Genomic DNA, 21410 nt, shown 5'->3' with positions numbered 1-21410 from the left:
ACAGAATCGCCAGTGCTCGAGCACTCGTGGTGATGGCACAGAAAAATTTAGGTGGCATCCCGTTCTTTTGTTACGCGTTTTGTCGCAGTCCGTGCGCTTCTAGCGTTATACTCGTGCGACTCTCCAGCGCAGTTTCTCCCTGCAATGCTGTGCGAGAACGGTGGAAACGACGGCAGTCCCTCGAGAAGTATGAATTGCCTTATGACGTCAAATCTGCAGAACCTTTGACGGGCAGACTAAAGGACTGTCGTGTTCAAGAAGGCCGGCGAAGAAGTGCCGACATACGAGGTCACTGACTGCTCCGGTCAGAAGGAACACGGAGCGACACTCCAGACTCTTCAGGCTCAGTGTGCGTTATTGTTCGCGTTAACTTACGGAATTCGCTGGGGTGCGTAGTCCGTGAAATGCGAACTCCATTTTTGAAGAAGAATGCGTGCACTTCGGCGGCGGGCTGCGCTCTTTTGCGACATCTGGTCGCGAGAACCAGCACACATGCATCCCGCAGCAGCGCAACAGCCCTTTTTCCCGCATGTAGGAAAGCAACGCGATGTTGTCCTGCGATCTCATTTTGAAGACGATACCTGTAGGCCAGTCCTATTTCTTTACTTGCTGCCTTTTGTTCCGTTTCTTGGAATTCGGTACGCTTCGCCAATTTCTGCTAAACTACTGGTGTACAATGCATCCTACATTCCTCGGGAGTATCGGATCGTAAACCGTGAATTCCTTCACAGTTACACGGCTGCATGCTCCACATGCTGTCCTTTTTTCCGCTGCACACCCTCCTCTTTCTCCATTTCAGAGAACGAGGGCGGCTCTCTTTCTGCTGAGGGATTTATGCCGTGCCTGCCTGCTCGCACAAGACTCGATTTGTCTGCCTGCGGAGCATCCTCGGGGTTTCCACGCACAGTCCCAGACTCTACGGCTTCCACTCCTGCTCTTTGCAGTTATTTCTTCCGTTTCTCTCGCAACAAAGACACCTCCCGACACTTTCCGGAGCTTGGCCCCCCCCCCCTCCCTCCACTCCCAGCTGACTGCCCCGTGCGTTCTCTCGGCCATCCTTCGCTCCACGTACACTGCAAGGCCGCGCGCGGAGCTCGAGAACCGACAGGCGTCGCTTGCTGTGTACCCCCCTGTCCACAGTTTGGTTTTCAGTGTCTCGGCGCCTTCGGTCTCGAAAGAAGTCGCTCTCTCGCGCTCGTTCCCGCGCTGCGGGTTTGGGCAGCGCATATTGTGGCGACGAACGCCGGTCCGCCTCCCTGTTTGCCCGCCTCTGTCTTTCAGTTAGTTCTGCGCCTGCGTCCCTGCGTTTCCTCCCGTTTTCTTTGCGTGCCCACCGGCGGGGAAACGCTGGATCGCCGAGCCGCCATGCACACGCCTGTGCTCGCCGCGACCGGGGCGGGCGATCCCTCTCACCGGCCGCGAGGGGAGCCTGAGGCGAATCCTCAAAAGCGGGTTCGCCACAACCCGAGTCTTGGAGCAGAGGCTACGGCCCTCGCTTCCGCGCGCCTCTCTGCGCCTGGCTCGGATGTGCCGCAACAGCGGGTGCATCCGGACGCACGCAGTCCAGCTGCTCCTGGTGTCTCTGGAAGCAAAGTGCGAGCGACCCACCATGGAGCGGAAACGAGGCAAGGGGAGAGCGATGTCTCCCGGGACCTAGAGAGTCTCTTTGCTCAGGTCGACAGCCTCACCGCGGCGTCTTCTCCTGGAGACGTCCAGGCTGGTCTGATGAGGCTGCAGCGCGCAGCTCGCGAATTGCTGGCGATGGTGAAGGAGGAGCATCGCCTGGGCGTTGCGCGACTTGATTCGGCTTTTGCGGCCTCTGGAGAGTCTCGCGCCACACAAGAGGAGCGACTCTATGAGGAGCACAGGGGAACTCCCAGTGCGTCTGGGGCGTTCGGAGACTCCGGCTCGAGAGGCAGTGAAGACGCCGGCGTCCGCCACCCTCTCCGGGTGTACATCTGCCGCGCACTCCCCCTTTTCCTCGGCCTCGGGAGTCACGCGATCCCGGTCTTCCGCCACTTTTGTGTGCAGTTCATTGCACGCCTCATCCACCTGGATGGCCGCGCCGTGCCGCCGGTGCTCGGGCCCTTGAATCGCATGCTCGCGGAGGCGTGGGAAAATCGCGCCGACGCCGCCTGCGCTTTTCTCCTTCACGCGACACTCAACGTCACCAGACGCTTCTGGAAAACGCTCCTTGTCTTTTCATGCCTCGCTGCAGCTCGGCTTCGTCGCTACGGCCCGGCTGGCGCACAAGTGAGCGAAGACATCCTTTCTGTCAGCCGAGAACGGGCGGCATCCGCGAAAAAGGATGAGACAACAACGGAATCGACGGGGTGAAAATCACAAGGACAAAACACACAGACACAGAGAGACTTCGATCTCGCCACTCTGAGTTTGAATGTCAAGGCGCCCTCCTGTTCCTCCGGAGCTCTTCCGTCGCCTTTCTCTGCAGCGTCTGCTGATCATGCTCGCATCAGGGTACTTTTCAGAGTCGTACATTTCCCTCGCGGTGCAAAGTGTGGAAGTGCTGTTCGTGTCCGTTTTACCTTGTCGTTTCGAGAATTTGTGGCATCCTGTCTCTTCAGGACTTCTTCGGAGGCGAACAAGCGACTGTCGACGGCTTCCGCGCACTGGTCTCCATTCGCACTTTCCTCCATAACCTCCTTGCCGCCCCATCGTCTCTCCATCCTTCCTCGTCTTCCTCATCCTCGTCTTCCTCATCCTCGTCTTCTTCTTCCTCTTCTGCCTCGTCTTCTGCTTCCTCCCTTTCTTCTTCATCTCCCGCTGTCAGCTACGAGTGTTACCGGGGAGCGTTGGCCGTCGTGGAGCGCTCGCTGGAGTTTCTGTGCGCGAAGCCTCTGTCGACGCCGACGGCGAGCAGTAACGTCCGCGGTTTCCCTTTTTCCATTGTGCCGCCTTCCTATCCCGCTTTGCCGGTGAGCAGCTTAGCGCCTCTCTTTGCAGATTCTCCTGCGCCTGCCTCAAAAGTTTCCAGGCTTACTCGCGCCGATGCACTTTCGAGCGACGCAGGCGCACCTCCCGCGGTTGCCCCAACGGTCAGCTGCCAGGTTCAGTACCTTCAAGACGCGCCGCCGGTCATTCTCGCCGACACTGGGCTGATGAAGGCGCTCGAAGGCTGGGCGGAAACGGACGCCGACTTGCTGCTCAACCTTCTCCTCCGCCCTCCTCTCGCCTCGGCGTCTCGCCTCACGTCCCCAGACTCAGCAGCTGGAGACAACGGAGACAGCCGCTCGCGCGAGACCCGCCGCTCCAAGTCGAGCAACGGCTCTGGCGAATCTGCCATCGACGCGGCTTCCTACACTTTTGTCATCCAAGCTGTCGCCTGGCTAGGCAGTCGGCGGCCTCAGCACTTGCCCCGCTTCTTTCCACCCCTCCGCGAGCTCATTGATCTCCTCCGCACACACTCAGACCGTTCTTCTCTGTCTGCCGCTTCGTCGTCTCCGTCTCCTTCTTCTCTCTCTTCGTCGCGTTCGCCTCTCTCTGATCTGCTGCTGCGTCTGCCGGCGCGCACGCGCGATGACCTTCTCGCCGTTGTCTTGATGGAGTGTCTTCGACTGCTCGCCTCTCCGCTGTGCGCCGGCAGCGTGTGGGGCGGCAAGCTGGTTGAGGCGTTGCATGCAGGTGGGAAGCTCGGCTCTTTCCACGCGCTTCGTCAAGAGAGCCGCGCGATCTTCTCAGACATGTGGGTGGCGCAGCCAAAGAGGAAGCAAAGCGGCGCCGCAGAGGCCCGCGCGTCGCTCACTTCCTCACCCACCGACTTGCTTCCCCCTGCAACGAAGCAGAGAGGAGACGCGGAGACCGAGGCCGGCGTCTGTGAAGCCGTGCGTGAGGAAGAGGCAGTTCTGCGCCAGCAGAGACTATGGCAGAACGTCGACGAAGGCTCCTTTGTCTTGCAGCCCCACAAAAACATCGACGCAGTCGCCTGGCTCGTCGCCACACGAACGGAGGACGCGCTCGTCGACTTGACGCTGAAGAATCTGGGGAAGACAGGCGAAAAGGACCCGAAAAGCCGCGCGCGAACTACCCCCGCGGCGCGGGGCGAGTCTGGAGAAAAGCCGGGGCCGGGAGACGCGACAGGAGCGGAACACGAAGGAGCAAGAGACGCCGCTGACACCGCAACGTGCGCCTCAGTGGAGGCCGTCGCTCGGGAACTCTTGAGAGAAATGGAAGACGGAAAGGCGCTCTGGAATGAGGAACCCGGAGACGGAGGCGCAGGCTCCTCCCGCGGAGATGCACACCTCCCCACTCTGTTTGATAACTCAGACTGCGAACGTCTCGCTGTACACTTGACGAGTACAGAGGTACGAGATGTACGAGACGGCTTCTCACGAGATTTACGTGGTTTGAAACGAGGCATGTGGCCGCGCACCCGTTTCCCTCTCCACCGGGACATGCAGTCTGCATGCGGACACCTCCACGCAGGTGTAGAGACACCGATATATATATATATATATGTGCCTGTGTAGGTGTCGATAGCTCGTGTATCGCTCGCGGTTCATTGGTTAAACGCAGGCATATCCATGGATACGTATTGATGTATATCGATCTATACACATCTCTCGACATCGTTTCACCTGTGTCGGGATTGATATGTATCTTTAACAATGTGACAGCGTACCGCCTTCTGTCCGGGCGCAAATGTGTATCCCACGTGGAAAGTTTTGTGTGTTTCCCTCGATGTTTCCGTCTCTTCTGCTGCCTGATAGCTGGTTTCGTTTGTGCTGTTTCTGGCGTCTCGAAAATGCCCTAACTCGGGCCCTGTGCTTTTCTTGCATTTCGTTTTCTCCTTCTTTTGCGTTCGCGTCCCGGCAGCAGAGTCTTTCAAGACTGCGCAGTTCGCCGTCTGCCCTAGACGCGACGCAGCGCAGCAGACCGCAAGGTGAAAGAGAAAGGGGCGGCGCCAGCAACGCGCAAGCAGCTCTTCTTCCGTCCTGTTCTTCGTCTTCTCCTCTTTCTTCTGTTCTGTCTCCGGACGCTACAGCGGGCCTCGTGAAGATCCCGCCGCTTGAGATGGTGCAGCGACACGGCCGGCTTTTCAAGGCTCTCGTCTTCCGCCAGATGCTTCGTAAGTCTCGACTCGCGTTCCTCGTGTCCGGGACCTTTGCGTGTCCCGCTCGCCCAGCCGTCGGCTGCCTTGGGCCCCTGTCTCCGCTCCCTTTCGCCGCGCGTCTTTCTTCCGTCGTTCTCGGCCAGGCGCTTTTCCCGTCCCCAGAGAGAAGCGACACCGGGCTTCTGCAGTTTGTGGTGTCTCGTCGTCTTTTCAAAAGTTACTCGCGCGGGTCTCGGGGCACATAGGCCCCGCGAGCTGGAACTGCCGATCCCTGCTCGGCAATAAGACGTGAGACGCGGGGCCCAAACTTCTCTGTTCCTGTCTTCTCTGCAGGGTCGCCATTCGTTCCCCGCGTCGTCGGTTCGAACATCTTCGCCTCCGCGCTCCACTTTCACCAGGTCAGCCTCATTTTCTGCTTCCACTTCTGCCTGCTCGGTTTCCTAAACACGCCTTCTGCGTCTCCACTTTTGGTCCATCTTCCATTGGTGCTACAGTCCACATCTTGTTTCTCTACTAGCTCTTCCTGTTCCTGTTCTGCCTGTTCCTATTCTTGTTCCTCGTCTCCTGCCTCTGCTGTGTCTTCCTCTTCTGTTTCATCTTTTTCTGTCGCTTCTGTTTCTTCGTGCTCTTCTGTTTCGTCCCTTTCTTCCTCTTTTCTGCTTCTTCTTCCTTTTCCTCCCCCGTTTCTGCCTTTTTCTGGTCTGGCCTCTGGGTTCATCTCGTCTGCTGGTTGGCGATTAGTTGCCCGAGGTTTCCGTCTGAAAAAAGTGAGGCCTTGCGTTCTTTCTTGCCTTTCTAGAAACGGACGGAAGTTGCGATGCGGCTTATCTTCTGGCCGAGTCAAGACGCCGAGACGCAGCGCGAGCTCTGCGCGGCGTTTCTGCATGCGCTCTTCAGGTGAGCAGAAAAACAGATCACATCCAATGGGTGACAGGGAGAGAGACCGCCGTGCCGGTACGGGGGACGGCGAGAGAAGGAGAGACAAGAAAAGATGCGCAACGCACGGCCGAAAAAGACAAGAGAAGCGGAGGGGCGGAATGTCTGGGGAGACACGGAGAAGGCAGGGAGAAGAGAAGAACCTGCAGGGGAAAAGAACGACAGAAGAGGACGCGGCACCAGACAAGACGCAAACAAGAATAGAGCAGAGGACAGGAGACGCGAACAACAGCTTGGAGGCAAGGGGAAATCGACAAGAAAAGGGAACGGTTTCAGGAGACGCGAACAACAGCTTGGAGGCAAGGGGAAATCGACAAGAACGGTTTCAGGAGACGCGAACAACAGCTTGGAGGCAAGGGGAAATCGACAAGAAAAGGGAACGGTTTCAGGAGACACACAGCCTCTCGCTTGTTCGTTGCGTCGTCTTGTCTTTTCTTCTTTCCACCTTTCCGGTAGAGAAGGGCAGTCTCACAAACAGGGCGTTTTCCTGTGCATGCGTTGCGGAATTTTCGCCTTTGCCTGGTGTCCGCTCTTCAGCAACCGGACGATGCCTGCTCTTGAAGAAGCTGTGGGTGGCGTCGAAGGACGCGATCATGAGGTGAGCTCTTCTCTCTTGTGGCGTCGAAGGACGCGATCATGAGGTGAGCTCTTCTCTCTTGTGTCGTCTCATTCGCGCTCTTCTCTCCCGTCTCTCTCGCCTCTTTCCCTACTCGATTTCTTTTCTTCCTAACGTCCTCACCTGTCTCCGTACTTCGGTTTAGCGTCTTCTTGTTACTTGTTCCGGCCTTCTCCCGCATCTTCCTCCTCTGTCACTCTCGTTCTGTGCTTCTCTGCTTCTCCCTCGCTCTCTTGGAGTTCCTGTTCCCGTTCGCTTTCGGGTCTTTTCCTCTCCTGTTGTTCTGTCGGTCTCGCGTCCCTGTTTCCTTGCCCCCCCTTGCTGTTTCCTTCGTGCTCTCCGGTCGTTTCGGCGGTATCTCAGTCTTTTCTCGCCCCGCGCTCTTGCTCGCGGGAGTCTCTCTTCATCTGTCGCTTGCTTGGCTCGGCGTGCATGCAGGGCGAGTTGCTGGAGTGGCGCGTGCGCACAAACACTCTCCTCGACCTCCTCTTCTACAAGGCGTCTTTGGATGCAGAGGCCCTCTCAATTTTCCGTCGGCCTTCCGGTCCCCCGAACCTCCACCCTGCATGCTGCATCGAAAAGGTAAAGCGATCGAGATGTGGAAGTCGTGACCATCTGGCTCGCAACTCGGCGCCTTGTCTTGTTGCCGACTTCTTCACTGCCCCGTCTTCTTCTTCTTCTTCTTCTTCTTCTTCTTCTTCTTCTTCTTCTTCTTCTTCTTCTTCTTCTTCTCTTTTTGTCTCTTCCCCGGCACTGGTGCACGCTCTCGAAGGCGCGCTCCCGCCCTCGCGTCTAGGGTGGGGATTTTCGCTTCCCGGAGACGCACCCGCTCTCCTGTCTCGACAGGCCGCGCAGTGTGGAGAGAAGGGAGGGAAGGAAGGAGAGAAGGACGGAGAGAAGAAAGGAGGGACTGATGTCGCGCCGACAGAGGGGGAGATGGAGGCGCCAGAAGAGAGGGCCCGAAGCGAGGAAAACACAAAGAGACTGCGCTACGCGGAAGTCTTGCAGCTGTGCTTAGACGCGGCCTTCTGCCCTGAGATTTTGACAGACAGGTGAGTGAAATCGCCTTCAGTTCTGGATGCGCCTCCGAGGTGGGGAAGTCCTTCTCCACATGGAAGAGGACTACTTCGTGCCCTCGTAAAGCACAGGAAAGCACCCCTTTTTTAAGTGTATCCTCTCCGCGCGTACAACTGTCTCCATACATGCAGGGAGACCATCACGAATCCGTAGACATGCATTCAGATATCGATCCAGGGAGCTGTCTACCCACTTAGGTACATGTGCATATCTCTAGGCCTTGAGATACATGCACAGATGTGTACACCCTCATGTATGTATGTATGTATGTATGTATGTATGTATGTATGTATGTATGTATGTATGTATATATATATATGTATATATATATATATGTGGATGTACGGAAAGAAGAGGATATGTGGATGCATTACACAGTTGAGGAGTCGGAATGCGCGTGTTTGCCTGGGGTTCAGCGTGAAGAGAGACAGCTACTGCCAGCTGATGGGTCGCTTTTTCACGGACCTTCCACAAGTCGGCGCTCGCGGGTTTCAGCGGGTAGCGGACTGGGCGACTGGCCCGTCGCATCCGCGCCGTCTCGCGGTGGCGATTCTCTCGCAGCTCCTCAAGAGAGGCCACAGCCTCCTCGCGCGCAGGTTGGTGAAACGAGAGACAGAGCCGGGACGCGAGACACAGAACTAGCGAAACCGCGCCCCATGTCGGAGGGGGAAGACAACCTAGTGAACAGAAAAATGCAGTGACATGCATGCACACACAGACACACAAAAAGAGGAGGGTGCATCAGGGACGTCACGTCTGCTTCTAGACATCGGTATGCGCCTGTATTCTACACATACGCGTATAGTCGTGTATAAAATTGCATATATGTGTGCAGCGATCTGTGAATAGTTGTATAAACGTGAGCGCGAAAAACGTGCGGGGGTTTCAGGTACGCGGGGCACACTGCGCTGTGACCGCGTGGTGTCTTCACTGGAGGCCTTTGCTTTCGAGCACCCGAATGAGAAGCGATGAAGGCGCGATCGGAAGATGTCTTTTTTTCTCCTTCGCAGAACTGCCTTCTCGTTGGTTCTCACTCTGGAACATGTTGGGGCCGAGAGCGTTCGCCGATTGCTGCTGAAGCTGATCAGTTCTCCCAAGGGTATCTACGTCGTTCCCAAGGAGGGGGAATCCGAAGGTGAGACGAATCAGACTCAGATGCGTCGTGTTTGCCTTTTCTGTCGGAACCTCGAACCTCCAGCATCCTTTCGTTTCGCGTGTCGCGCCGTCGCGTCGGATGCTTCGCTCTGGTAGACTTCTCCATCTTTTCGATCTCTTCTTCGCAGTGTTCACCACGCATTCACATTCTCGCTCTTTTTCTCCCTCACTGCCTTGCTGCTTCCATCTCCTTCCCGATTCTCTGCCTTGTTTCTGTGTCGCTTCTTCTCCCTGCTTCTGCCTCGCCCCTCGATTCGCGTCGCGCACCCCGCGCGTCTTCCTGCCGTGTCCCGCCGTGCGTTTTCCCCTCCTCTCGCACCTCCCGATCGCTGCGTTCGCCTGGCGTGACCCCGCGTGTCTTTCTTCCTCGGTCGCTTCTCATTCGTGTTCCTCATCAGCGCCGCCAGCGTGGCAAGAACCTCGGAGGCTCGTCCTCAAATGCTTGCCTCCCGAAGGCCAACAGGCGTCGTCGCTTTCTTCTGCCTTCCTCGTTGCCGATTCGGAGACAGGCGAGAGAGGGCAGATGCAGAGAGGAGAAAAAGGCGAAGAAAGCTTGCTTATCGGCGACCAGGAGAGGGAAGGATGGGCCGATGTCCGGCAGTACGGCCGCGCGTGGATTGAGGCGTGTGCTGGCATCATGCTCAGGTACTTGAACGTAGCCGATGTGCGGAGTAACCGTAGGGGAGGACACTGAATACTGTCACGGCTGGCTCAGCCCGTCCAGTAACGCTGTGGTCAGCAATCCTACAGAGCTTTCTGTATCTCACTTTCCTGGAGCCGTGCTCAGGATCCGAGGTACGATCCTGTCTGCGTAAATCGACTTCCGGCTTGGCCGCCGTGCACGTCTCTCTCCGTCTTTCTCACCCGCCTCCCTCAATGTCGACCTCTCTCGCCTTCTCTTTTGAACCGGGCGACGTGCCTCCCTTTTCTCGTCTTTGTCTCCTTCGTCTTCGCCCCCCGAGCGTCTCATCTTCCCTGGGCTCCTTGCCCCTCGCTCTCTTCTCGACTCTTCTCTCCCTTCTGCTGTCGACTTTGTTTTCGGCGCTGGGTGCTCCACGGGGGGTGTCTACACAGTCGGTTTCTCCCTTTCCTCGACGTTTTTTCGCAGATCCATCGCTCCCTCCGACAACCAGTTTGCTGCGCCGATTGTCACCAATTCCTTCATCGCGTCTCTCGCTAGGCAAATCCTTCTTCGATCGGAAAGTACGCTTCTCATTTGCTGTCTTTTCTCTTGCCAGCGATACCTGTACGTGTTTCCCCCCTTTTTGCGCGCATCCAGCTTCTCCATCTTCTTTTTTGTCCTCGCGTTTTTTCCACGGAAGTTTTGCTGCGGTTGGTCTGTGCCGTCGTGTGCTGTCTGCAATCGTGTGTCGTGATTGATTCCCTTTCCTCTGCGTGTCCTCGTCTTCTCTTTCACTTCCCGGTTCCCTCCCGGCTCATCTGTCGAGGCAAACTCTCACCACCTCCTCCGTCCTTCGCCCCTGTTTTTCTCCTCTCCCCCGTGTTTTCCTCTTCATCTTCTCCCCCTCCTCGTTCTCTCTCCCCCTTCCCTCTTCCTTTCTGTCAATCCGAGTATCTCTGCCTCGTCTGTTTTCTGTGCCGCCCTTGCCATTTTCTGCTCCTTCCTAGCTCGCGCTGCCGCGCGAGCTGTGGCGTCTCCTGCGGCGCATGCAGCGGCCTCGTCGCTGGCATCGCCTCAAACACAACCCGGCCCGCATCTGGACGCCGACAGCCTGCAGGAGAGACTGAACTGTTACCTCACTCTCTGCGTTCGCCAGCCTCGTCTTCTCCACCCTTTCTTTGAGGTGTTTCTTCTCTGTCCTTCTCACCGACCGGATCTCGAGCGGCTCTTTGCCAAAGTACGTCCACACGCTCTCTTCCCTCGGGCGCCCTCAGTCGCCTCCCCACTCCGTTGAGTCCTTCCTTCTCGCTTTTGCCTGTTCGTGCGGGTGAAAATCTCCCTTTCTCCTCTCCTGTGCACCGTTGGCGTCACTGCACGCGGGTACAGAATGGCACGACATAAGGGCACCGCCCGATACGCCTTCGACTCTCCCTCCGGGCCTCTCTTCTCTTCGCGCGCGTGTCCGCCCCCGTTTTCCGCCTCTCCTCGCCCCGTGTATTGACGCTTCTGGCTCGGCCTCGCGGCCTGCGAAAGCAAGAAGTCCAGTTCCGCTGGCGTGTCTGCTGAAGGAAACGTTCCTGCGCACAGAGCGTGAAAACCATAGGAATGACACGAAGTGAAGTTCAAAGAAACGGCGATTTAGGCGGGAGCGCACCCGCGCCTCAAAGCTATGATCGAGTCTTCGGCCGCCTCTCTCCAGGTCGGCGCTTTCGGGCTGTGGCGACTGCCCAGACACCGCCCCCGAGAGCCGATCAAAGCTGTTGCCTTCCTTGTTCTACAAAAAACAAAAAAAGAGAAAAGAGGAGAGAACAGGAATGGGAGAAGTTAGGAAAAACGTTGTTTGTTCTCGTTTATTGTGTCTTCAGTGTATCGCCCAGATCTCGCCGCCGTGTCACTCTGAATACGTGAGACTGCTTCAGGTACGTTTTGCCGCGTTTTCGTTCTTGTCATTTGACCCCACGACGCCTTCTGGGTAGCGCGCCCCGGTTGGCTCTCTATTTGTTCCAGCCTCCCTTTCTTTCCGCCTCGCATTTTCTCCCCTCGAACCCTGCGCGTTCCAGTGTCCGCTTTGTGCCCGTCACACTTTGTACACAGAGAGCAATGCGATGCATTGATCACCTACACTCGGACCAAATGCAGAACCGACACCGCACCGGCGGCTGCATATACATATATATATATATATATATATACATACATATTTCCCTGGCACACGTTTGCACACTTCCACAGCAATGGATAGATGGTATAGGCCATTAGCGAGTTCGAAATTCTGTGGGTGTGGTGGCTTGGCGAAGATCGAGAGGTCGTAGGCAAGTGGTGAATGCTAATCGGGATGCGTCGGATTTGCCTGTCCACTCTTGTCCCCGCAGTTTTACGAGCCGGAACACGAGGCTCTCGCGCTTCTCCTCGTCGAACACTGCGTCGCCTTCGCCTTCGCAAACCCCACGGCAGACCTGCGGCATCTGCCGGCTCTCGTTGCCGCGGTGTGGGCCCTCACCCAAGAGGGGAACGAGGAGAAAGCGGGAGGAGATGCTGGCGAGGAGACAGGAGACACTGGCGAGGAGAGAGTGGCGGAGCAGCGCAGAAGAGACAGTGCAGTCAAACTCGCGCTCTCGCTCGTTGCTTTCTTTGACAGGTCCGCATGCAGATGAAGGACTGGCAAAAGGGAAGAAGGGGGAAGAAGGGGGAAAGACCGGAGAGAGCCGAGAGAAAGGGGTGCGAAGCAAGGGAGAGGAAGGTTCCACTGCGGAGCGAAGAGAGAGAGGGGTGCGAGGGGTGGTGCTGGAACCCGAAGTCAACACGAGAAGGCAGAGACGGAACGTGCAAACAGAATCGCGGAACTGCTCTTTTGAACAAAGTCGAATTTGAGCACTAACTGGATATTGAATGATGAGAGAGGCGAGGAACTCGTCAACAGCGACAGTGGGGGCGGCGAGGCACCCGAGGGGAAGGAGGCCTGGCGGCGAGGGCTGGGCGTTCCACGGTGCGTGCCGTCGATTGTTTTTTGCTGCAGATCACAGCTCGTGACTCTCCTTCCGAAATTTATTTTCGGCGATTTTAGCGAAGCACAAATGAAGACGGCGCTCAAGCGCCTCTTGACCATCCCGCGCGACCTCCAAGAGAAGGCGTATCCTGGGCATTCGGTTATGCCGCCAGAAGACATCCTCATGCTTCTCTACAACCTCCCTTGCGCAACAAGTAATCTCACTATTCCACAAAATATCGTGGACCTTGTCTCTGCCTCGCACTTTGCTGTCGTGCGCCTTCCCGGGTTTTCTCGGCTACCTTGACTCTATTTTGAAGAACCGCCTGTCTAGCTTCGTCTCGCTCCTGTGTCGAGGCTCACCTCGGGCCCGCAAATCTCTCGTGAATGCTTCGGCTTTCCTCGCAGTGCACATTCGTCCCGTTTTTTCGGTTTTCTCCCCTCGAGTGTGTCAACCTTCTCTCTCTTCGGTGCGTTTTCGTGCCTCTCGCGCTTCCGCCGTGGCGGCGCTGTGCAGGTGAGCAGCGCAAGAAACAGACAACGGTTCTCGACTTCTGCCTGGACTTGACCGGGTGCACAAGCCGAGCCGAGACGCCAACGGAGATCTTCCCCATCGATGTAAGTTTCGGCTTTGCATGCAGAAAAGAAACGCGCGCGCGCGAGTTTAAGCGAGCGATCCATGGTTTTCCTGCGGAGAGACGGTGCGAGGTTTGGGCATTTTCGCGCGCTTTTTCTCGTGAGTCCCAGACTCGGGCTCAGATGTGTGGGAAGGGTTCCCTGTCCTGGTGGGTCGTGCTCTGAGGCGCATTGTGTCTCTAGTTTTGCCGTCCGCAGGTCATCGCTTCGACGTGTCAGCGAATCGCAGACGACGACTCGCAGCCCGTCTCGGTGATCTTCGGGCGTCTCGTAAGTCCCCCGTTCCCCGTGCCAGCAATGAAAAAGGAACGAACAGAAGCAGCAAGAGGAGTAAAGACAGAAGCAGACGGAACGGAGCGGAGAGAAAGCGCGCGGCTCAACTGACGGGACCCGACGAAACATGGAAGAAAAGCGATTGCCTTTTATAGGTGGTATTATAATAGTTTTACATACCTTCTACTGCTTACATTGAAATGGTTCCCATTTAGCATCCGTCATTAACATATGAGGATAAAAGGCAACTTTAAGCGCCGTAGGACCGCACGGGACTGCTTAAGACGGCTAAAGGCTAGGTCGAAAAACGCGAAGCAGAGAAGCCGAACGAGCCATACAGCGACGGAGTCCGAGGACTGGCAGTTACACAGAAACACGCGCTTAAGAGAAGGATGCACAGAGAGAGCGAGACGCTGAAAGGGAGAAGGAAGAGAGCCTTCTCTCCCCGAGGAGAGTGAGGGAGAGCCGCCACGCTTCTCTTTCGTTGCCAGCCTTCGAACAGCGGCTCACCACTTTCGCCTTTTGTCTGTCTCGCGTCTCTGTTCTCAGCTTTGCCAGGTGGCGCAGAACATCCCGTCTCTCCGCGAGTTCGTGGCGGGCACAGTCATGCCGGCGCTCGTCAGACGGAAGGTGCGCGTCGTGTGTCTTTCCCTGCATGCACGCGCTCGCAGACTCCCAGTCTCTCCTGGGGTACAGCCTAGCTTGTTCTCGGGGACCCCGTCGAGAAGGAAGGGACTGCGCGTGGTTTCGAAGAACGGATGGTTTGCATTGCCTGACGCTGAGAGGGCGTCGGAAACGAAAACGCCTCGGTTTTTTTCGGGGGCTTGTCCGGGGGTTTCCACTGAACTGAGAGAGAGGATGCGTGGCCTCTTGTGGTTTTTTTCAGATCTGGACAAATCGCAGCTTGTGGAAAGGCTTCGTGATGGCCACGTCGATTTTGTGGGCGGAGCAGAAGGACTTGCTCGTCAGAATTGTTCTCGTGCTCCCTGAGTAAGGGAAGAGCGGGGGAAAGAGAAACACACAAGCAACGAAAGACGTAGCGAGAGGCGGACACAGCAAACGAAGAAACCCGGAGCACCGGGCTGTGGTTCCGCGGCGGCCGGCGGTTCTTCGCAACTGCGAGGCAGCCGGCACAGAAGAGATCGAAGAGAGAGGGGCGAGAGAAGAGACACTCGGCGGGAGACAAGGGCGACACCGAAAGTAGATCCCAGTCTCACTTGTTGGACACTCGTGCTCACGCCGCACACACGCGGGATGTCGCGCACTCCACTGTTGCGTCGTGTGTAGGCGGGGATGGTCCGTGATCTTGTTTTCGTTGAGAGATCTGCCCGCTTCGTGTCGTGTCCTTTCGGCAATCTGAGTTTTCCCGCTTTTCTCTCGCGTGCGCTCAGGGACAAAACGAGAGATCTCCTGCAGCATCTCCAGCAGCGACACCCTGTCACTGCCGACATCTCGACATTCCTGTACCAAGACGATCAGGTACCGCGGCTGGTTTCAGACGGGAGATGTGAACGGAGCTAACGTTTGGGAAAGACGGGAGCTCTCGCTTCGCGTAGCCAGATGCAGCTTGAAAAACAACGACACTCCTACCGCCTCGTCGTCGCATGCAGGGGTCTGCGTACGGGCTGCCTCTCGGCATGTGCGTGACAGTGTCTGGATGGCGGCTTTTGTGGCCCCTTGGAACGGTCATCCACCGCTGGGACGGCACCCGTGCGTTTCTCGATCTGCCGCTGATTCTGCGCGCGGAGCCTTGTGTACCGCGCGCGCTCTGAGAGATTTTGCCCCCGTGCCCCTCGTTTCTGTTTTCAGGCGCGCCGGTCGTGTCCACATTACCTGCGGATTCTCCTAGGCCTGACAAACTAGGGAGGAGAGAGCCAATTTCCACAGCGCAGGAGCTTCGTCTTGCATGCGAGGCGCGGACTCCTCCTCTGTACAGGGAGCATCGACGCCTGAGCCTCCGTCCTGTCTGCTGTCGCTGTGCTTCGCGTTGCACCGGGGACGCTTGCCGTCGATATTGCATTTTGGAGTAAACTTTGGGAACGTGTTTTCGTCTCGTTGTAGAAAAGCCCTGTTTTGGTAGCCTCTCAGAAGAAAGTACCCGGTGCCGCGAAGCCTCTCCAGGCTGGAAGCAATTGCGGGGCGCCGACGAGCGCGCTGTACCCGAAGGGCTTTACCGTCACGGCACGTGAAACACATACTGCCTCTTTTACGCGTATTGAAAGACGATTCTTGGGCGGCCACTGCTCGCACATTAAGCTTTTGTGGGGGTTCTCCACGCGCTCTGAGACGGTATCTGCACGCTTCACCACGCGCGACGCCAATCCTTGTCGCTGGCAGGAGTGTACATAAACCACAGCACATGCCTAAGATGGGAGGTAAAGACAAGGCAGGACCGTGCTGTAAACAGCCACGTCCTTGACAGTTTATGTATATGCCTGCTTCTTTGTTTGGAAACACAGAGTTGGACGAAAGCACTTAGACACCCGTGATGAGTTGCGGCGTTTCTTGTCCATGTCTTGCTGGAAAGCCGCGGACGTCAGACCGAAAATGTCACGAATTTAATTCAGCTCGCGCGGCTATTTTATGCGAGACACCAAACTGTGGAGCCAGCAACGTGTACCTAGGACCGGGCTAACTCGCCAGTTTTGAGGGTTTGCTTCACGTTTATGCGGGTTTGAAATGAACCAGTAGAGCAACAGGAAGTACTGGAAAAGGGTCGGCAGGTGATTTTTCTTCGGAAGCGGTAGTCGAGAGCGGCCACAAGATGGCGGAATGACTGAAGTGCACAGAATTCCGGGCGTGTGTGTTCAATAAAACTGGAGCGGGCAGCAGGCTCCTGCACTGACGCCCAGAGCAACTCGCCTAGCGAATCAATTTTTGTACTATACTCTCCAAGGGCATTAGCATGTACTTTCCAGCAGCAGTCGCCTGTGAACAAAGCAATGTACGGTTCCTTTCTTTTTGACTGATGTATGCCCTTCGATCTGCTCTGTGTCCAGTAACACGACCTCGATTGCGGGATGGGCACATACGGTATCTAGAGTGTGAGCAAGCACAGAGAGATATGGTGATATGCCTCCTGCTTCCTTAGGGTCTGGTACGATGCCTGCATCTCGTTTCAACTCATTTTCTGTGTACCAAAAGAGCCAATGATCAAGAGCCGGCCTTGCCTGGCAAGGAAACTGGACAAGTTCGCAAGGGGAGGGATGCGCCCGGGAATTTGTCTCCGGGTTATATAACGGGAGCTAGGTTGGATTCGCTACGATTTAGTCTAGGCAGTCCCTGTTCAGCGCACATACCGGTTTTTTTGAATGGTATTACTATTGACACCGCATAATATGCTAGAAAATACCATTTAGGTACGATATGAAGTGGTGTTGCGAACCGGTTGACTGGTATAGAGTTGTCTGGGTGTGCAAGTTCCATACACAGTACACCAAGCGATGTACCAACTCGGTCGGCGACTGTGTTCATGTTCGTGGCAGCGAGGTAACCAGCGGGCGAGAGCGCCACACCGTCGGCCCTAAATCTCATTCAAACTTCGTGCATGCATACGATACTGCCATTTCTCCTTCCGAATATGCACCGAAAGAGAAGCGAGAAATCTAGCTGGCTGGAGAAAAGAAGACCAGCAAAGACTTTCTACTCTGGTAAAATGAACAGCTTTCTTTTTTCTGGCAAGCATTATACCTTCACGAGGAAAGCGCCTCTGTTGCAAAGTTCTCTCTGCATTCACGTTGCATGCAGTGCGTTCCTCTGCCGGACGCCGCGAACTCCAATCATCTCCACACTCTCCAGTGCAGAAAAGCAGGCGAGACCAAGCTCCTTTGTTTTTTGGGACGGTGAAAAGACTTTGAGAAGTCTCTTTTGTGTGTGCGTTCCCTTGTTCCAGTGAATCGACTGATCCAGTGTCTCGCGATGTGCCAACTGGGGATGTGACGACCACTGGACCGCTTTACGAGGCAGCCAGAGTTCAGGTAGTCCTCAGTTGACTCTCCTGAAAAACCAATGTTCGTCAAAGTCCAACCGAAACATAACTTTGTTGGTTCCTGTTGTGCAGTCTCCTTTCTGCTGTTCCGGCACACCGACCGGGGCTGTGCTGTTCTGCCGGGTTTTGAATCCACTGTTGGCGGCAAACAGTGCATCACATCCGCCAACAGAATGCGCAACACTGGCGAGCTGCGCGTCTCTTCGGTTTTTCTTCCGTAGCAGCACCAAGTGTCACCGTCCTCTGGCGATTCTTCATTCCTCGGTACCCACGATGAGTTGGGCTTCGCGACCTTTCCGGCCTCCGCCGCACGTCCCACCTCCACGTGTGCCGAGCCAAGGTGGCCGCTCTTCTGCCTGCAGTTTCGGTGCGAATGCCTCGTTTCCACCGGAGTGGGGTATCCAGCAGCGACAGCACAAGCCACCTCCTCTGCAGTCTGATAACCAGCGGCGGACGTGGACGAAGCGATCCAGGCAGGACAGTCTTTCTGATGACGGGGAGTGCGGCCGGCATCCGTCCGCATGCGACTTGCCAACGCCAAAACGCGGCCAGCTCCAGAGTGGGCCGCGACCTTCAAGGCATTACGGAGGACAAAGGAGCTTTCCCGAGCCGCAAGGCGCTGGTCCTTCGGTGCGTGGGAGGGCCGGGGATGCCGGCCCCTCTCGATATCCTTCTTGGTCTGGAAACATTCATCGAGCCCGACAGACCCACATACGGGAGTCTGCGGGCCATGTGCCAAGCGACTTCGCCGAGACGCGCCAGGGAGATGGCTCGGCATGCTGTCAGATTCAGTGCGAAGTGCCCGGGCGACAGAGGAATTCCCCAAGCCTCCTGAGGCCGCCCGTCGGTTCGCGCAATGAACCTCCACCACAGTGTTTAGACGGCGCAAGGCAGAGACGTGTAGAGGCAACGATGCGCTTTTCGGGCCGTAACCCACAACAGCCGGAGAGTCGAGCCAACAACCTCGGCGATCCGCCGTCTTGCAAGGGGATGGACGGCAGGAGTCGATCAAGGTCTGAAGTAAGGCGGCAGCGCGCGAAGCATTGAATGGCGGCAGAAGGTTTGCGAGTCATAGGAACGCATAGCATGGCCAACTAACATGTGTTCATGCGTGCGTGTGCGGTGGGTGTTTCGCAGTCCTCTGTCAAGGAACCTCAGGGGCAGCATTTCCAACGGTCGAAAGACAAAGTGCTGACGCCTCTTCAAATATCCAAGCGCGACGCGGATATCCTGCACACGAAACGGTCCGAGGGTTATCAAAGATATGTCCGAGCAGTTCCCCGGGAAAAGAGGTCGCCGTCGTGCCGGAGCACGTGGCACCCTGTGACGCCGTGTTCATCCCAGGTCTGTACGGGGCGACTCGATCTGATGCGCTTCTGCTCGATTCGCTTCTCCATGCAAACATGAGCCACTAATGGAACGACTGCGTAGATGAGAAGGCAGCCTGGCAGTGAACAAGTCAGGCATATGGGAGGGAATGCCAACCCCCAGCTAGTTCGCGAGCGTTCGCTCTAGAATCAGAGACCACGAATCATCAATAGTGTGCAACCGCTCGCGGCTTTTCGGAAACGTGTCCTGTCTCTTTGCAGAATCTCAGTGTCAAGCAATGGAGAGATCTACTCAGCAAGTGGCGCCATCAGGTGCACTTGTGGACCAACGTAGGTGATAACGAGTATTACTACACCGATGCCAATGCTTGCTAGAAAATGTTGCCAAATTTGCCGGTTCTTTCTTGTGAGCGACTGAATTCCTGCAGCTCCCCGAGAGTGTCTACTCCAGAATCTCGGGAATGTCGGTCGAGGATCAAGTGAAGGCCCTCGGAAGCATGACGGCCCGAGAACTGGACTCCAGAGACGAAATTCACAAAGATCCAGGGAAAGGCGAGGGTAACAGCACCGTCGAGGTCCGTGAGGTACGATACAGCTCGTCGGTCTGCTAACAGATACAGCTTTGGTACAGGTTGGTGAGGGCTCATGCACGACCGTTATCGTCCGCACGAGACGCGTTGACTTCTGTCCTACTTCCGATGATTGCAGGCCACCGGCAGGTCATCTGAAGAAATTGCTTGCTGGTTGACGGCTCTAGAATTGCCGGCCGGCACACGAGCCGGAACACCTGCGTTGGCTGACAACTCCGACGCTCTGTTCAGGCCCATTCTGTTCGTACCCTCGTGGTATCGAACTGTCCTGCACCGGAAGAAGTGAGCTGCTCGCCGCCTCCACTGTCTGATGCACCTGCGTATGGCTCATAGAAGCCGGCCACAGAAGCGCAAGCTAATCTACAGATCCTAACGCACATTTTGGCCGTGTGATCTATGGAGTGCAGGTTTGACGTAGTCCATGAAAAAGATTTCGAATCTGCAGCTGAGGAGCTGGCAAAGAATATGAGTAAGTCAGCGTAAATAACCAGACAACGTTCCCGATATACTGTCACGAGGAGCAGCTATTACGAGGCAGTATCTCTGCGATGTCCCGTGTGTACTCAGGAGCATGCAGTCCTCTTCAGCAACAGCATTTCAGCCACAGTGCTGCCTTCATGCGTTCTGTTTACGGCCGCTCGTGTGCCACGCTACAGACGTTCGCAATAGGGGTTTCCCCGTCTAATGTATCGAAGAACGTGCAAGTTAACGACAGTTCACAGAATCGTACGGACCGCAAGATATCTAGAGAATTGCCACTAGATATGGTTCTCAGACTCACCAGGCGACAACCTGATCTTATCGGTCATGTCTGTGGGAAAGCATGCGCGGAAGAACTGCCAAGCCTCAGTCGGCCGTCAAAGGAAAATGATGAAGGGTTCCTTACGCGGCTGTGCCAAGAGCAGCGGGAACAAGCGGTGTGCTTCATTCAAGATGTGATGCGTTCTGGTTGTTCGTCTTCTGAGAACTCAACCGCACATCGTTATCCCGGCCAGCACACTGGGAAAAGTGGTCGAAGAAGATTTCTGTGAAATTCGTTTGTGTTGCACCCGTGACACTCTCCCGTCAGTGAGTTAACACGTCTCCACGGTTAAAACCCTATGATGGCTCCCGTTGCGGAGTCAACAGGACCGCCGAACAAGCTGGTAACACGGAGACCCGACGCCGGACCGCCTTCTACCTGAGAATTTAGACAAGCAATCAACTACCCGTTGGTGCACAACCACGCGCTCTGCCCCGTACCATGTCACGCAGCAGAGCCTCTCCGCCTTTGCAGGGCCAGAATACTGTAGGAGCACTTTACAGTGGTGCTGTCGTTGCCATATTGACAGGATCACACAGACCTTCACATGTTTCCATAGCAGCCTCCTTCTCGTCTGGTGTCAGGCTGACGAAGTTCTGCCTTTCCTCGCAAGGTCCCTCATAGTGAGCCTGAAAGAGGGCTGTTACAGAATTCGGCAACTCAACACTGTCCGTAAACCCATACCGGAGCCATGCAAGCTTTGTGTGCCTCTGCCCACTCGAGGGGGCATGGAGCAGTGAAATCGCGTTCGCATTTCTCCTCGACACATGGCCAGTCAGCTAAGCATTTCTCCTCGAAGGCCATTTTGTCTTGCAACGTTCGACTGGAGAAATCGACCTCCTCTCTGCAGGGACCTGCGTAGCTGCCCTGTCCAAAACGGCGCCTAGCGATCTCAACGCAAAAACGGTTGCTGTCGTCATTACCCCGGGCGAACACTTCTCTAAGGCTACGTTCTTCCAGCTTGCGGGACAAGCGAAAGAGTAGTCACGCCTGCATTTTCTTTCGCAGGGGAAAAGAACGTTACATTTTTTCTCAAACAGTTGCTTGGTTTCGGAGTCTAAGTTGCCAATGCTTTCCACAGGCCCGCAAGGGCCTACGTAGCCCTCTGGTGCTCTGCACTTCCCCTCCCCCCCTGTAAGTCGAATCAGAGTGCCGGGGTCATTCTGCCAGGCGAAGCACCGTAGCAAATACCAATCGAGGTCCAGCCATCGGGGCACGGGAGAGAAAAATCCCTTTTGCACGGAGCTTGGCACGGCCCTGAATGATGATGTCCAAAAGTACACGTGATAAAAGCTCCAATCTTGAAGCGACTTCATACAATAGGAGTCAC

General features: G+C 56.1%; 3 protein-coding genes across 3 annotated transcripts; 2 read left to right on the top strand and 1 right to left on the bottom strand.

The window, feature by feature from the left end:
* Positions 1-1365: 1365 nt before the first annotated feature.
* On the top strand, positions 1366-15235 carry NCLIV_063840 (conserved hypothetical protein; the record flags this gene model as incomplete). The annotated part of the gene is made up of 21 exons (XM_003885935.1): positions 1366-2253; positions 2586-4322; positions 4834-5086; positions 5405-5469; positions 5871-5968; positions 6545-6605; positions 7062-7675; positions 8117-8296; positions 8711-8835; positions 9254-9500; positions 9964-10058; positions 10485-10714; positions 11343-11396; positions 11850-12115; positions 12494-12678; positions 12981-13081; positions 13298-13369; positions 13922-14002; positions 14259-14362; positions 14764-14851; positions 15182-15235. 21 exons carry the CDS (start codon positions 1366-1368, stop codon positions 15233-15235), a joined length of 5598 nt encoding a protein of 1865 aa, XP_003885984.1.
* Positions 15236-17633: 2398 nt separating this feature from the next.
* NCLIV_063830 (conserved hypothetical protein) lies at positions 17634-19564 on the top strand (the record flags this gene model as incomplete). Its single annotated transcript, XM_003885934.1, has 5 exons — positions 17634-18380; positions 18498-18704; positions 18950-19018; positions 19117-19272; positions 19397-19564. The coding sequence occupies 5 exons, from the start codon at positions 17634-17636 to the stop codon at positions 19562-19564; spliced, it is 1347 nt and encodes a 448-aa protein (XP_003885983.1).
* A 1176-nt stretch (positions 19565-20740) lies between these two features.
* NCLIV_063820 (putative plasmodium falciparum CPW-WPC domain-containing protein) lies at positions 20741-21396 on the bottom strand (the record flags this gene model as incomplete). Its single annotated transcript, XM_003885933.1, has 2 exons — positions 20741-20947; positions 21004-21396. 2 exons carry the CDS (start codon positions 21394-21396, stop codon positions 20741-20743), a joined length of 600 nt encoding a protein of 199 aa, XP_003885982.1.
* Between the last annotated feature and the right edge of the window lie 14 nt (positions 21397-21410).

The sequence above is a fragment of the Neospora caninum genome, chromosome XII, assembly GCF_000208865.1.
Source record: "Neospora caninum Liverpool complete genome, chromosome XII".
Taxonomy (NCBI): Eukaryota; Apicomplexa; class Conoidasida; order Eucoccidiorida; family Sarcocystidae; genus Neospora; species Neospora caninum.
This window is presented reverse-complemented; position numbering and strand designations above follow the sequence as displayed.